Raw genomic sequence first — 15227 nt, 5'->3', positions numbered from 1 at the left:
ACTGTCGACAGTCCAGGTGGTATGTGACCCTCATTATTCTGTGAGTACTTGAACGCACCAGCTGACGTCATCACAGTACGCATGAGCAGTGGACTGAAAGAGTGAGGCGGCAAGCACGGGGTCGTTGAGAGAGTGGACGGTCTCTATCTATTGTTAGTTTGACCACTTTTCGCGAACTTCTAACATTTTGACAGTCAACCCAACGTGAAGTGCGCCATTAAACGCTACATTCATTAATGCTGCTGCTGACACGATGTCTTTACTTACTCTGAATGGAGTGACGGTCAATTTCCCTTTTCCTCCATATGACTGTCAGAAGGACTACATGAGCAAAGTGATTGAATGTCTTCAGAAGGTGAGTATTTACATGTAATGTTGCTAATGGAAACAGTGGAGCTGTTTCATGTAGCTAAAGGCCTGGAGAACTCCCGTTCTGTTGACTCGATAAGAGGTGTTTTTATGTCTAATTTGTGTGTTATAGACTTTGAATCTTGTCTGTTTTCCCAGTGTGTTTGGTGTTGATGTATTTGGCATTAGGCAGCACGTTTTTATCATGTTTTGTTTTTTGTCAAATTTTTGTTTATTGATTAGCATCGTCTCTGAAACTGGAGCACGTTTCTCACACTAGGCGTGCTTCCGGCTCTTGCTCATTTTGTTCTTGTTGGCTACCGTGAGGTATACCTGTTTCTGTAAAATTTCTAAGCTGAACAGTCGTCCAGAAAAAAACGAATTGTTGCAGCTGAAAACAAAAACGTTTACACAGGGAATGCATTTGCACACTGCATTATTAATTTGATAATATTAGATCAATGGAAGAACATTTACGCAAAATATATTAGATTTCTTTAATTGGACTAGCACAGCATAGTAGGATGAACAACATAGTTATATATTATCTTAGGGTACTTTGTTTAATCTTTTTTTCTTCAGAACCCCCACTCCCCCTCTCTCTCTAGGTTTAAATTTAAGATATTTTAAAACATTAAAAAATTCTGGGTTTTCAATGGTTTTATGTAAACTGTTTGCACATAGCTGTGGTGCTACAGAAGCTGAAAGTTTTGTATTACAAAGCTCAAAATTGTGGCACTAGTACAAAACCTCTGTTACCCTCAACAAAAACAACCTCAAATAGTACACTTCATCTAAAACAGGCATGGGACTGGCAAAGAACATTACTGTTGAATATGGGGCACCATTCGAACCTTAACAGGAAGCATTTCTTTATTTGCCCATAATCGTACATTTCAGGGACACAACGCCCTTGCTATACATACCATCCCTATATTATGTTTCAGATGAGGAGTAAAAATCTCACTAACTTTATATTGTCATACAGTATTATATCTATTACATTCATATTGACCATACAGTATAAAACTGAAAATGTTTTTGTTCTATGGTTATTCATTCTACTGTCTCTGTGGGCACTTGTCATATGAAGCCCCGTGTACACAGTCCACTTTTTCCTCCCAGTCCTATGCACCTGTGTCATCTAGCTCAACTCTCTCACAGATATATATACAGTAGATCACACATTCAACTTGTGAGAATGTGTCTCTGCCACTACCATAAAACATGCAGCTGTAAGTCGTTTCCCTGGTGCCTTTTTATTTTCAGGTGCACAAAGCTGTAAGATTAGTTTATCAGACTGTAAGTGTTAGACTACAACTCTACACAGTCTGCTGATACACTGTATAAAAAATATTTTTTTTGTACATAATGTGCAACTTAAAATATTTAGCAAAAGCAGAATTTTTCAATGTAAATGTAATTAAAAGCAGTGAAGCCTACCAGAAGTTTACTCAATCTTTTAACAGTTTTATAGTATCTGTTGTAATTATGTCCTTTTTTTTTTTTATTAAGTCCTCATTTATTTCCAGGAGAATTCAGAAATAAGAATATACTTTGAAACTAATTATGAGGAATAAGTTAATTTTAAATATTGTAGGAATATTACTGCTACTATCTACATAAGAATTTTGGTGCAAATACCTACATTTTTAATTAAATCATAAAAAATATAAGTCTGGCATTTGTAACAAACCAAGCCTTTTGAAAATTCTTTCTCAATGGACAAATGTGCATAATTGACTAAATGGTTCAGCAGGGTAACAGCTCTGGGGAAGAAGTTGTTCCTGTGCCTGCTAGTGCAGGAACGGAGGCTCCTGAACCTCCTACCAGATGGTAGGGGGGCAAACAGTCCATGGTTGGTTTTGGAGCTCTCTCTGCTGATGCTGCGCACCCTTCTTAGACACCACTTGCACTGGAGGTGGTCGATGGCAGTTAGCTGGGCACCGGTGCTGTACTGGGTGGTTTTCAGGGGCTTCCGCTCGGAGGCTGTGCAGCTGCCGTACCATATTGAGATGCAGTTGGTCAGGATGCTCTTAAATTAACTAGGATTTAATGAGCCAGGTTAACTTTTAGAATGGAAATTCTTATTATTCATCTTCTCTTTTACTCAATCATAAGCATTCACTGTCTTAAAGCCAAATGAATAACCATGTCAAATGATTAGGTGTGTGCGTGTGCCATAATCTGCTGACCATGACACCACATGTTATTATGCATTGATTAAGTGAAGCTTTTGTCCCGGATTGTGCAACAAATTATGACGTGCCTATTGTGTCGACATTGTTCTGATGATAGAACAAAGTCATCCTGTCTACGAAGATAATGTATCTAAGATACTTGTCATCCAAGAAAGAGCTCTTTCTTAGATGACATTCACAAGATCTCAGACTGGGGCAGAGGTTTACCTTCCAACAGGACAGCGACCCCAAGCACACAGCCAAGACAACGAAGGAGTGGCTTCGGGACAAGTCTGTGAATGTCCTTGAGTGGCCCAGCCAGAGCCCAGACTTGAACCTGATTGAACATCTCTGGAAAGACCAGAAAACAGCTGTGCAGCGACACTCGCCATCTAACCTGACTGAGCCTGAGAGGATCTGGAGAGAAGAATGGGAGAAATACCCAAAATACAGGTGTGCCAAGCTTGTAGCGTCATACCCAAGAAGACTTGAGGCTGTAATCGCTGCCAAGGGTGCCTCACACTTAATAACTTTTTTGTTATTTCGAACTTCTCAGTCATACTGCAGACATAAATGGCAAGCTGAGCCATGTCATTAATGACAGTGCTCTCATCCAGGGCCACAGAGTATGCACTGAAACTATTGCCTTTGTCACGCAACTGTTCATAAATGTCACTTGATATCTCAGGGATCTGCTCTACAACTGTTGGCTGATTTTGCTGAATTTACTCTTTTCTTCTGGACAGACAATATTTGCAACTTGCAGCATGCAGTCTTTCAGAAACTGACCTTCAGTGAATAGTTTTTCCCACTTGGTTTCACGTGGTAAAATTGACATCAAGTGGCAGGCCGTGTGAAATGGTCTGGTGGGCTGTGTCTGGCCCACAGGCCGAAAATTTGAGACCCCTGCTCTACATGTTACTGCAGTCTACATGAGGCTCTAAGCACAGTGATACCTGATATCTCGAGAGTTTGGAGGGTGGCATAATTTCTTGTTTAGTCCTTCAGAAACCTCAAACATGACAAAATTAAACTTTGTCTTTATCTGCTCTCATTTCAACAGCAAATTTTAGCACAGATTCACCGTTAGGACTGACGACAGATCAACCTGTGAGGCAAAATGCAGCTATTTTACAATTCAAAGTAATGATAGGACCTCAGTTGTGCTCTTTTGGGTAAGTCTTTACTCCAGCAACTCCAGCCAAAATTGCTTTAGATACCACTACATTTGCCAAACTCATGATTTATTCAAGGTGCTTGGTAGAATAGAAAAGTGTTATATAAATGCAGTCCATTTAAGATTTACCATTTAACAATAGAAGTACCGGAATTCCATAATTACCAGCACTACCATAAGAAATCATTTTGACTTCCAGAATTTCAAAGTAGAATCTGTAATGATAAAAACCATATTTGCATCAGTATTTTTCTGCAGGGTAGGGCATGGGTATGTATGTTTCCATGATATTTTTAGGAACTCTTAATACAATTCGATACTCTACAATATACAATATCGAGCTCTATGTTGAGTTTACTGTGTCATTTACTGGTTATAGTGCATAGTACTGTATTAGGTGGCCGCCTGTTGCAGTAGCTCCATCTTTTGCATTCATTTTTGTTCATTCAGTGTGTTTTTTCAGTTTTTTTATTTTTTTATTCTATCTTTTAACTGTGCTTTTTGGTAACTGTGTCACGATATTTGCGTGCAGTTTTGCAATGTTTTTGGTGGCCCTCCTGTTACTTTTTGCACTCTTTGTAACAGAGGGCCATAGAGAGAGGAGTGGGGGCATTGTCTACACCTACAAGCAGCTGATTGCATTGTGTAAACCCACGCTGCCACCTGGAAAGAGGATTGTAGTCCCGGATGAGCTGAAGAGGTGACATCAGGGCTGCAGACCTGGAGCCAAATGGAGGGTGAAGGCATGGAGATACAGACCATCCGTTCTGCTGATCATCACGGGAAATGTGAGGTCCTTGGCAAATAAAACGGATGAGCTTGTTACGCTGGTCAGGACTCAGTGGCAATACGGACAGTGCAGCTTAATGGTCTTTACCAAGTCATGGCTTCACTCAGACGTCACAGACTGGAGCGTGAAGGTACCCGGCTTCAGCTGTGTGTGGGCCGACAGAGACGTGACTCGGAGCGATATGGACAGAGGAGGAATTGCGCTGTTTGTGAATGAGAAGTGGTGTAACGGACATCTTACTGTCAAGGAACATTTATGTAGCCCGGACATTGAGCTGCTAGCTGTGGGGATGCAGCCTTATTATTTGCCTCGGGAGTTCACGTCCACCATCATGATCATTTTTTACATCCCTCTGAAGGCTGACGGGGAAGCAGCGTGTGACGTCATGCACTCCAATGTAGTGGAGCTACAAACGCAGCAACCAAACATGTTTGTAGTTATTACTGGAGACTTTAATCACAACTCTTTGGACTGTATGCTAATGCAGAGTATGCATGCAGTACAGTGTTGTTAACACCTCAGTATGTCTCTATTGTCCAGAGAGGCAGGCTGTGTCCACGAGGATAGCAAGGGGGTGCACTCAGGAGGCTAGTGAGTCACTGCAGGACTGCTATGAGACATCAGACTGGGATGTGTTGTGTGAGTCACATGGCGAGGACATCAATAGCCTCACAGAGTAAATCAAATTATGTGAACAGATCATACTGCCATCCTGGACTGTACACTGCTTTCTCAACAACAAGCCCTGGATCACCAGTGACCTGAAAAGTCTGCTATATGAAGAACCAAGCCTTCAGGTCAGGGGACAAAAAAGAACTGAGGAGTGTTCAGCACGAGCTGAGGGAGAAGCTGAGACAGAGCAGAGATGGAAGACAAGAGGAAGCTGGGGGCCAAACTCCAGCAGAACAGAGTGAAGGATGTGTCAGGAGTGACAGGAATGAAGGAGAGCACAGGCTGAAGGCAAAAGACAGACCAGCAGCCGGCAATGAGCTAACCCACTTCAGTATTTCCTCTAGGATTTTTTTCAGCAGCAGGGGCAGGTCTCTCTGGCGAGCCATGGCGGTGTAAGCAAATGACACTTGACTGCACATTTTATTTTTACAACCTATTTATTGAATGGCCAGTTGAAAATTGCTTTTTAAAGGCTGAATGTGTATGTGTTTATCTCTCATTTTATCATCTCAAGAACATAGCCAGAGTCTGCCCGTTTCTCTCTCAGGCCAGCACAGAGGTGCTAATGCATGTTTTTATTTCCTGTTGTTTACATTACTGTAATGCCCTGCTCTCTGGTCTTCCCAAAAAGAATATTGCATACCTCCAATTACTGCAGAACTCAGCTGCACGCGTGCTGACGAAGACCAGAGGGCGGGCCCACATTACGCCAGTTTTACAGTCGCTGCATTGGCTCCCTGTCCGCTTCAGGATCGATTTTAAGGTTCTTACACTAGTTTTTAAATGTCTTAACGGGCTTGCGCCCTCTTACTTATCTGACCTGCTTTTACCGTATCAACCCTCGTGGACCCTGAGGTCCTCCGGCACCGGCCTTTTATCCATACCAAAAGCCAGAACAAAATCCCACGGTGAGGTGGCATTTAGCCACTATGCTCCTCACCTGTGGAACAGCCTGCCGGAGACCCTCAGGTCTTTAGAGACCATTGATATTTTTAAGAGAAGGTTAAAGACACACCTTTTTAATCAGGCTTTTAATTGACCGTTAAATTCTTCTTACATTTTATCATTTATCTTATGTTGATGCCTTTTAGTTTGTTGTTTTATATTTTGTATTATTTTACCATATTTTATCTACTTTATTCATTATCTTATGAACTTCTCTTCTTTTAAATGTTTTGTTTATTTTCTAACTCCAGTGTTTCCTCAGGGGGGTCGTCCACACTCGGAGCTGATGCCGGGGGGTGCTGTCCTTGGGTCCCTTCGGCCCGGCTGGTGGGGGGGCTCCCTACCTTGGTGTGGGGGTCCGCCGGTCTGTCAGGGTCGGGGGGGCCCGGGTGGCCAGTGCCCCCTGTGCTCACAGTCCATGATGACTCCTCTCCGTGTGGACGGCCCCAAAGGTGGCATTATCCTCAATCCTCAGTGTCCTGCCATGTCTCGTTACTCGTTACAAAAACCCCAAAGCGGCTCTTGCTCGCTCCGATCGTTCACTTCAAAGAGCGGCTCTAAGAGCTGTTTCGTTCGCGACTGACACATCACTACTGACTAGCGTCATCTTCATCAGCTGTCTTTCTCTCCTTAGAGAAATATTTGAACAAGCTCATCTGAAAATGCAGTCACCAGTTACATCATGGCGTGTAGATATTAGCTTAATGCTATCAATTAGTTTACTCACGTTAGGGACACGTTAGCAAGTTGGCACCGGGCCCAATTAGCTTAAGCTACCGATATGTTACGTAACGTTAGCTGGCCATCAATATTTTGTCCATTTATTTAATATATTTAATTATTTGATATATGTCTATTTAACTCGTAAAATCTGTTATCAGTTATCTTAAGCTAATAAGTCTACCTTTTCTCCGGTAAGTTGCTACACTCCTCTGACTCTCTGACCTGGTGCCTGGGTGCTTGACATAATGTCACTTTCAAGGCCGCGCTCTCGTGAGTAACTAACGTTGGACTCTGCTGTGAAGGTGGAGACATACGGTGGTGGTGTATTTGCGACAATAAAAAAAAAAGAAAAGAAAAGAAATTAGAAGGAACTGCGGCAAGGATTTAGGAATGGTGGCGCGCCACTCCTAAATGAATGTAGAGGAAACACTGCACTTTTTCAACAGGTTTAGCTCACAGCCAGGAGTGGCCCTGCATTCAATCTCCCCCTCACACCTCACCACTGTCCACAACGGACAATACCATCCAATAGCATCTGCTCCCGGGTGAGATGCTGCACAATGCCCACAATCTCCTGGATTACTGACTACCTGACAGACAGAACACAGTTTGTTCAACTGGGCAATGTTCTGTCTGAGACCATGGACGGTAGTACAGGAGTGCCACGGGGGACTGTTTTGTCTTCTTTTCTCTTCACCATGAACACCTCAAACTTCCAGTACAACTCTTCATTGTGCCACCTACAGAAGTTTTCGGATGAATCAGCGGTGGTGGGTTATATAAAGGATGGATGAGAGGAGGAATACAGAGCAGTGGTGGACGATTTTGTGGAATGGTCTGGTAGAAAACACCTACTGCTTAATGTGGCCAAGACCAAGGAGATGGTGATTGATTTCAAAAGGAACAGGACGACCACACGACCACTGTGTATTCAGCCATCACACTGTACAATAGTAATTTAAACGGTTAATCTCTAACAACTTCACAAACCCCAATATTCAGTGTTTATGTATTATTTGCACTACTGCAATGTTGCACAATACTGTTTATTTACATTTATTTATCATTTGCAGCTTGCACATAGTTTTTCTGGGACATACTTTATACCTCTGGCTCTCTCTCTCTTTAAGAACTGATGTTAATATTTGTTTACACTTTATTGTATTTTATATATTTTACATACTTATATTTGTTATTGTTATTATATGTTATATTATTGTTATAATTTCAGAATTGCTACTATTCTGTGTTGACATGTGCAGGGAGTTTCTGTTGAGACTGTGTCTCTAGTTTTTAAATGTTTTGTCCCCACAACAGAAACAAGGTACCTGCTAAAGTCTGGTTAGGTTGTCAGTCTGTAGTTAGTTATTGGTTTAATTAATGGTTTATAGTCTGATAATGTGTATTTGTATTGTTAAATGACAGTATCTATTCAGACTAATTATCAGCTAATTGTTCTCAGTTTCTAAATGCATTAATCAGCAAATGATCATCCTTTGTACCGTATTTCTGCACTATAAGTCTCTCCGGAGTATAAGTCGCATCAGTCAAAAATGCGTCATGAAGAGGAAAAAAACATATGTAAGTCGCACTGGACTATAAGCGGCTGTAGACGGTAATATTTACTCCTTGGTTCATGTCAGTCAGTATGAATTAACATTTAAAAACATCCATCCATCCATCTGTCTATACCCGCCTATCCCTTTCGGGGTTGCGGGGGGGCTGGAGCCTATCCCAGCTGTCAATGGGTGAGAGGCGGGGTACACCCTGAACCGGTCGCCAGCTGATCGCAGGGCAACATATACACACAGACAACCATTCACACTCATACCACCAGTCACCAATCAACCTAATGAGCATGTTTTTGGTCTGTGGGAGGAAGCCGGAGTGCCCGGAGAGAACCCACGAATGCACAGGAAGAACATGCAAACTTCACACAGAGAGCCCCTGCCCGACCCGGGGATCGAACCGACGACCCTCTTGCTGTGAGGCACGCGCACTACCTGCTGTTTCACTGTGCCACTGCATTTAAAAACATGTTAAATTATATATATTTTGATATGTAAGTCGACTATAAGTCACAGGTCCAGCCAAACTATGAAAAAAAGTGCGACTTATAGTCCGGAAAATATCTTGTTGGGGGTTAACATTGGACAATAAGCAAGAAAACAACAGTTTGATAGAATCTGTCTCCAAAAATGAAACCAGTGTACATGTCTGCCTGTTTGTTCCAGAAGGTGAACGGTGTTCTGGAGAGTCCCACAGGTACCGGTAAAACCCTGTGCCTTCTGTGTGCTACCCTGGCATGGAGAGAGCACTGCAAGGACACCATTTCTGCCCAAAAGATAGCAGAGAGGCTGGGCAGTGAGGAGATGCTCCTAACCACACCTCTGTCATCCTGGGGAATGGCAGCTACAGATGTTGACACACCAAGTATGTTCATGTCAAACCTGACAGCTCAGTGTAATTTGAATTGTTTCATTGGCTGTCTTCTTCAGGACCTAGTACAAATGTAAACACCACAACTAGTTTGGAAATGCTCAGCTCATGCATTACCTGACAAACTCAATGTACAGTGCACAGCTTGGTAGGTCATGTAGGCAGTCATAGGAAGATGTATTGTCTTCATGGATCTCTTGCTGGTTGATGGTGAAATAACCATACTATTTTACTATTCTTGTCTTTAGCTAGATAACTTATGAAAGACTTTGCATTAGCAGGATGACGCAAAACCTTCAAAGGGCTTGAAGCAAAACTTTGGTAATGAGAAAAAAATAAAAGTTTTAATCGGTTTTGCAATGACTTCACTTGTAAAAACAAATACAATACAAATATGATTTTCTTTGATAGCATATTATTCACAACTTTCAGCATAACAAACGGTTACCTAACCAAAAGGGAATGAATTCCTCCTAGAATTATTACCAAATATTTTGTATTGAGTGCTTTTAGAGGTCTGAAAGCATTTTCTACTTAGGCATCTAGTTATCGTTATGCATTTTCCATGTTTTTAGGAGTTGTTTCATAACATTATTATACGCTCATAGGCCTAAATCAGTTAAATTACTTTTATTTGAAAGTCCAGTCCCCACAGTGTGCTTGGAAAAGCTCTGGTCCTTGGACAGTTGAGAATGCCTGCTATGTTATGACTAGGTCTGATTTGCATTGATATGGAGGCAATGAACAGGGTTCTGGGTCAGTGCGGGTGGTGTCACAATGAACTTGCATGAATGACTATAGACCGTTATTAATAGTATCCGGCTGGGCACCCAATTTGACTTGCACATTGCTACCAAAGTTGGCCAGCTGTAGTAGATCAGGAATTATCAAGAATAGATGAGTCTGCTCCATCTGATTCCATTGCAGCTTCAGCGTACAGATGCCTGTGGCAGTCAGTGCGATTTGTAGCAGGGAATCTAGAGAAAATGAAAAGATTTCTTCACAAGCCTGCAATAATTGCAAATTATTAATCTTAATTCCCACATGTATTGAAAGGATAGGTGCTAGTATTCAAGTCACTGTTGGTATGCCAGCAGATTTATACTTATTGTCCTACCTACTGGGTCCGTAATAGTAATAGTCACACCTCAGTGATGCTTCCACTTCTTTTGATGCTATCTTCTCTCCTCTCTGGGGAAACAAATGTCAATATTAATAAGTCCTGTTAATCCCACCAGGCCTCTGTTGTAAATCTCTCTGTCATGATAGAAGCTGGTCTTTTCCTGGGAGTGGATGTCTCCTCCACAATATTTAACAAACCTCAAAACTATCTGTGTGATAGATTTATGTGACTAGGTTAAACAGGCGATCCTTGGGTCAATAAACAAGCTAAATGTCCCCACCGTGACTGCCTAAATGGTGTGCCAATGATGCTAAGGTGTTTCCACTATACCCAACACCAATAGTATAATGCATTCCAGTGGAACACTTGAAACTATACCCTCTCTTAGACTTGCACTGTATTATGTAAATGTTCTCTTAACTTATCTCATGTCTGAATAGGTGCCCAAGTCACAAGGATAATATTATCAAGTTAGAAGTTGTATTTATAAGACGTGTAAGGCTAAAGGTACAAAATAGTAGCTCCTAACTAGCTGAGTTAGAAGACATTAATGAGTACCATGTCAGTCCTAATTTCAGGACTCCTACATTAGTCATGGAGAAGCCTCTGTTCCCAGTCTCTCTCTCTCTTTTTTGTGGCTATTACCTTCAATAGGTCTATGTCAAAGCCTGGATTTCCCACACTTGTGGGATATGTTGGAGAGCTTATTTCATACATCATTTCAAAATCAGCAAAGATGACGACGCAGTTTGAAGCTCAGAATGTCTGTCCCATGTGACTGTCAGTACAAGCATAGTCAGGGACAGTCTTAAAAGTGCAGTATGATCAATAGCTTTTTATTTTTCGACATAGAAAGCTAAAATCACTGACATTATACACAGTGACAGCATGTAAACATTTTGCATCCATAAGTTTGTAACCATCTTATGACTGTATGTGTGAATGGGTTAACGCAGACTTGTGTTATAAAAGTGCTTTGAGTGGTCATCAGATAAGAATAGTGCTATACAGTCCATTTATGATATTTGAATTATGAACATTTCACACTTGAACATCGTGTCACAACTTTCACAGCTGTTAGTTTGTGAAAAGGCCCTTAGGGAATCCATTAACATTATTAGTGATCTGTTGTGTAAAATATGCACTTTTCAAGATTGTAATTTCAAGAGTGCTCATTTCTGAATATATTAACATCAAACAACTTCTCACACTTTGTGTGAGAACCCTGAAAAATATCGGGCCGATCCACTGCGAGTTAGTTAGGCAGTGACATAAATTGTCAGTGAGATGTTTGTGTGAGTCCCTACCTCAGTCTCAGTGAAAATAAAATATATGTAATGTTTTGGTACAATGCTGATTCATTTTGTGTATACTGGTACATACAATACACAACATGAGTAATCAAAAATGAGTAACAAAATATGTACAAAAAATTCACAGCACACCAAATAGGCTACCCTGCTGTGCTTAGGACAAAAAAACCTGCTTATCAGAGGGGCTCCTTATGTGGTCATGGGTCCTACAATAAGAACATTCTATTTTGCTAGGTTGTTCATAATAATGTGCAAACTTTACATCACAAGAAATACAAATATTGAGCAAGCTTTTGAAATTTTGAGAGAATGTCAAGACATATGAGAGGTGATTTGATTTCAAGATATTTATAAGTGAGCAAGCTATTTAAAATACCAACCTTGAAAATTACATTTTTAGTCAATAAGTCACTGATTATGATATTCAAGTCAACAAAGCCTGGCAGGCAACAAGCTCCTCTTCTGAAATACTCTCGGTGGGGTTTGAAGCTTCGTGGAGGACTGGAAAACCGTGATCACAAACAGAATGCAAGCCTTGGCAGCTGTCTCTAATGGAATCCCGGAGTAACTGCTTGGTGTCAGTATATTCATAAATGAGCAAGCTATTGAAATAAAAATATATAACTTTATTTTGTATAATTGGTTTTACAAACTTATTAATGTAAAATGTTTCAGGGCTATCAATCTGTATAATGTCAATGGCTTGAGATTTCTATGCTGAAAACCAAAAAACTTATTGAAAATTGAAATGGATCATATTGCACTTTTTGACAGTCCCTAACTACACCTGCACTGACAGTTGTGTGGGGTGGACTGGACATGGATATTAGTGTATCACACAGAGGGAATAATGACAGATCTGACTAAGTGTGCCTAAGAGGTGTAAACATATGCTCCACCAATTACTGCATTTAAACTGTCATTTATACTGCCATCCATTTTCGTAATTGCACATAAGTGTGTTCAAAGCACTTTAGCAGTTAGTGTTTTTGTGTGGCCTAAAGAGGCAGCTTTTACATTACATTACATTACATTACATTACATTACATTACATTACATTACCTTGGCTTCCCAACCTGAGATTGACGGCAGAGAAAATGCCACCGCATGAACACGGTCTATTGCAGGGGTTCTCAAACTTGTCACTCAAAGGACTCAATTTGATTTTTATTCAAGGTCAAAGGTCCAGAGAAATTCAGAAATCAGAAAAAGCTTTATTGCCAAGTACAATTTTACACATTCAAGGAATTTGCTTTGGTGAGGTTGGTGCATGACACATCTATTACAAAGGAAGCTATTAGAAAAGTAAAAAATATAACAGTAGTAAATAATATAAAAATAAGTAAAAGATATAACAATAGTAGAAACTGTAACAGTAAGTAAAAAAATCTAACAACATAAATATATGTACACAAGTCAGTTTTTTTTTTTTTACAGAAGCACAGTCTGTTTTTTCAAAAGGAAGTCCAAGCAGAGCGTTAATGTAATGCATATGGTTATGGCAGTGTCAATGACAAGTGAGTCAGAGGTGGATTGTGAAGAGTGTCAAGGGGGGTTCCGGGCCTTGCTAATAAGGCTGACAGCAGATGGGAAAAAACTGTTCTTTTGTGGCATGAGGTTTTGGTCCTGATGGACCGCAGCCTCCTGCCAGAGGGGAGTGTCTCAAAGAGTTTATGTCCGGGGTGGGAGGGGTCAGCCACAATCTTTCCTGCACGCCTCAGGTTCCTGGAGGTGTACAGGTCCTGAAGAGACGGGAGATTGCAGCCGATCACCTTCTCTGCAGACCGAATGACACGCTGCAGTCTGCCCTTGTCCTTGGCGGTGGCAGCAGCGTACCAGATGGTGATGGAGGAGCTGAGGATGGACTCAATGATGGCTGTGTAGAAGTGCACCATCATTGTCTTTGGCAGATTGAATTTCTTCAGCTGCTGTAGGAAGTACATTCTCTGCTGTGCTTTCTTGATGAGGGAGCTGATGTTCCGCTCCCACTTGAGGTCCTGGGAGATGATAGTTCCCAGGAAGTGGAAAGATTCCACAGTTTGTTATTGGTGATAACAAAATGAAATTTAATCAGTTAATTAACATAGCATCTCTTGTGATTGGGCCAGCATGAAACCAAGGCAGATAAGACTCAGATAGTTAGTTCATATTTATTTCTGACTCAGACACATTCTTTTTGTTGCTCTAGTTGTACAAGTTGTGTATTAGTGAAAAGGAGACATGTTCTGTATCTGTGATTTACAAGCTGATAGCAAATTTTCCAGTGTAATGTTCATTTGTGAACTCGACAGCAGTTCACAAATGACATTACATTACACTCCATGACAATGATGTCAACCATGACAATGATGTCAACCATAGATAAATAAGCCACATTAAAACCACATTCATCATCATTATCATTATAGAAAATTTATTTCAAAATAGAAAACTTTACACTTCATAACGCATTGTAGCCTATTCATCACACAAGGTCTGGCAGGTTTCCTCAACTATATTTGTCCAAGGACAAATACAGTCATGGAAAAAAATTTTAGGCCACCCTTGTTTTCTTCAATTTCTTGTTCATTTTAATGCCTGATACCACTAAAGGTATATTACCTGAAGAATACAATGAACACGACAAAAAATGCAGATGATTCCATAATACTTTATGTCCTATTTGACATGCTTAAGCTTAATTGTATTCCCAGGGTATATAAGAGGCCATTTCCTGTCATAAGCAGCACTGCACATGAGAGTGTGCTAGAGTGGTTTCCTGCTTACATTCAAGCCATAGCACAACTAAGTTGTCAGCTCTCACATAATGCCTAAAACAAAAGAATTATGTGAAGCCACAAAGGCAGCCATCTTGGCACTGCTGGAAATTGGCATGAGTGAGAGACAGGTAGCCAAAAAAAACTGAAGATCTCCAAGACAGCCGTTCACTACCAAGAAAAAGTAAGCTGAACATGGTACTACCAAATTGCTAGCTGGTCGAGACAGGAAACGTCTTTCTACCCCACAGGAGGATCGTGCACTCGTCGTCAGACCTCCAGGGACCTTAAAAATGAGTGGGCACTGTCAAGAAATGTGACTTGTTCAGCAAGGACAGTTCGAAACCGACTTCTTGAAGCTGGTCTGAAGTCACACAGGGCACGGAAGGAGCCCTTCATCAACAAAAGGCAGAGGAAGGCTTGGTTACTCTTTGCTAGGGGTCACAAGGATTGGACTGTTGATGATTGGGCTAAGGTTCTCTTCAGTGATAAATCCAATTTTGAGTTGATGCCCACTCCAGCCAACTTACTGGTTAGGAGAAAGCCTGGAGAAGCCTACAAACCAGACTGTCTTTCCCCTACAGTAAAACATGGGGTTGGATCGGTGATGATATGGGGTTGTTTCAGTATGGGTGGAACAGAGCAAATGCAATTGTGCGAAGGGCAAATGAACCAGGTCACATACAAGGCTGCTCTTGAAAACAGTCTTCTTCCATCAGCTGATAAACTCTTTCCTGCCTCGAATGACTGGATTTTCCAAC

At 41.1% G+C, this 15227-nt stretch overlaps 1 protein-coding gene across 2 annotated transcripts in view; it reads left to right on the top strand.

The window, feature by feature from the left end:
* Window positions 1–69: 69 nt before the first annotated feature.
* Window positions 70–15227, top strand: part of rtel1 (regulator of telomere elongation helicase 1) — a 69453-nt gene continuing 54295 nt past the window's right edge. The window contains exons 1-2 of one of the 2 annotated variants that reach the window (XM_070968021.1): window positions 70–355; window positions 9070–9268. In XM_070968021.1, the coding sequence (XP_070824122.1) occupies window positions 254–355; window positions 9070–9268 (301 nt within the window). In that variant the 5' untranslated portion in view covers window positions 70–253. The remainder of the gene's footprint in view (window positions 356–9069; window positions 9269–15227) is intronic. The other variant, XM_070968022.1, reaches the window with a different exon arrangement.

The sequence above is a fragment of the Chaetodon trifascialis genome, chromosome 8, assembly GCF_039877785.1.
Source record: "Chaetodon trifascialis isolate fChaTrf1 chromosome 8, fChaTrf1.hap1, whole genome shotgun sequence".
Taxonomy (NCBI): domain Eukaryota; kingdom Metazoa; phylum Chordata; class Actinopteri; order Chaetodontiformes; family Chaetodontidae; genus Chaetodon; species Chaetodon trifascialis.
The sequence above is the reverse complement of the archived record's forward strand: the minus strand, read 5'-3'. Positions and strand labels throughout refer to the sequence as shown.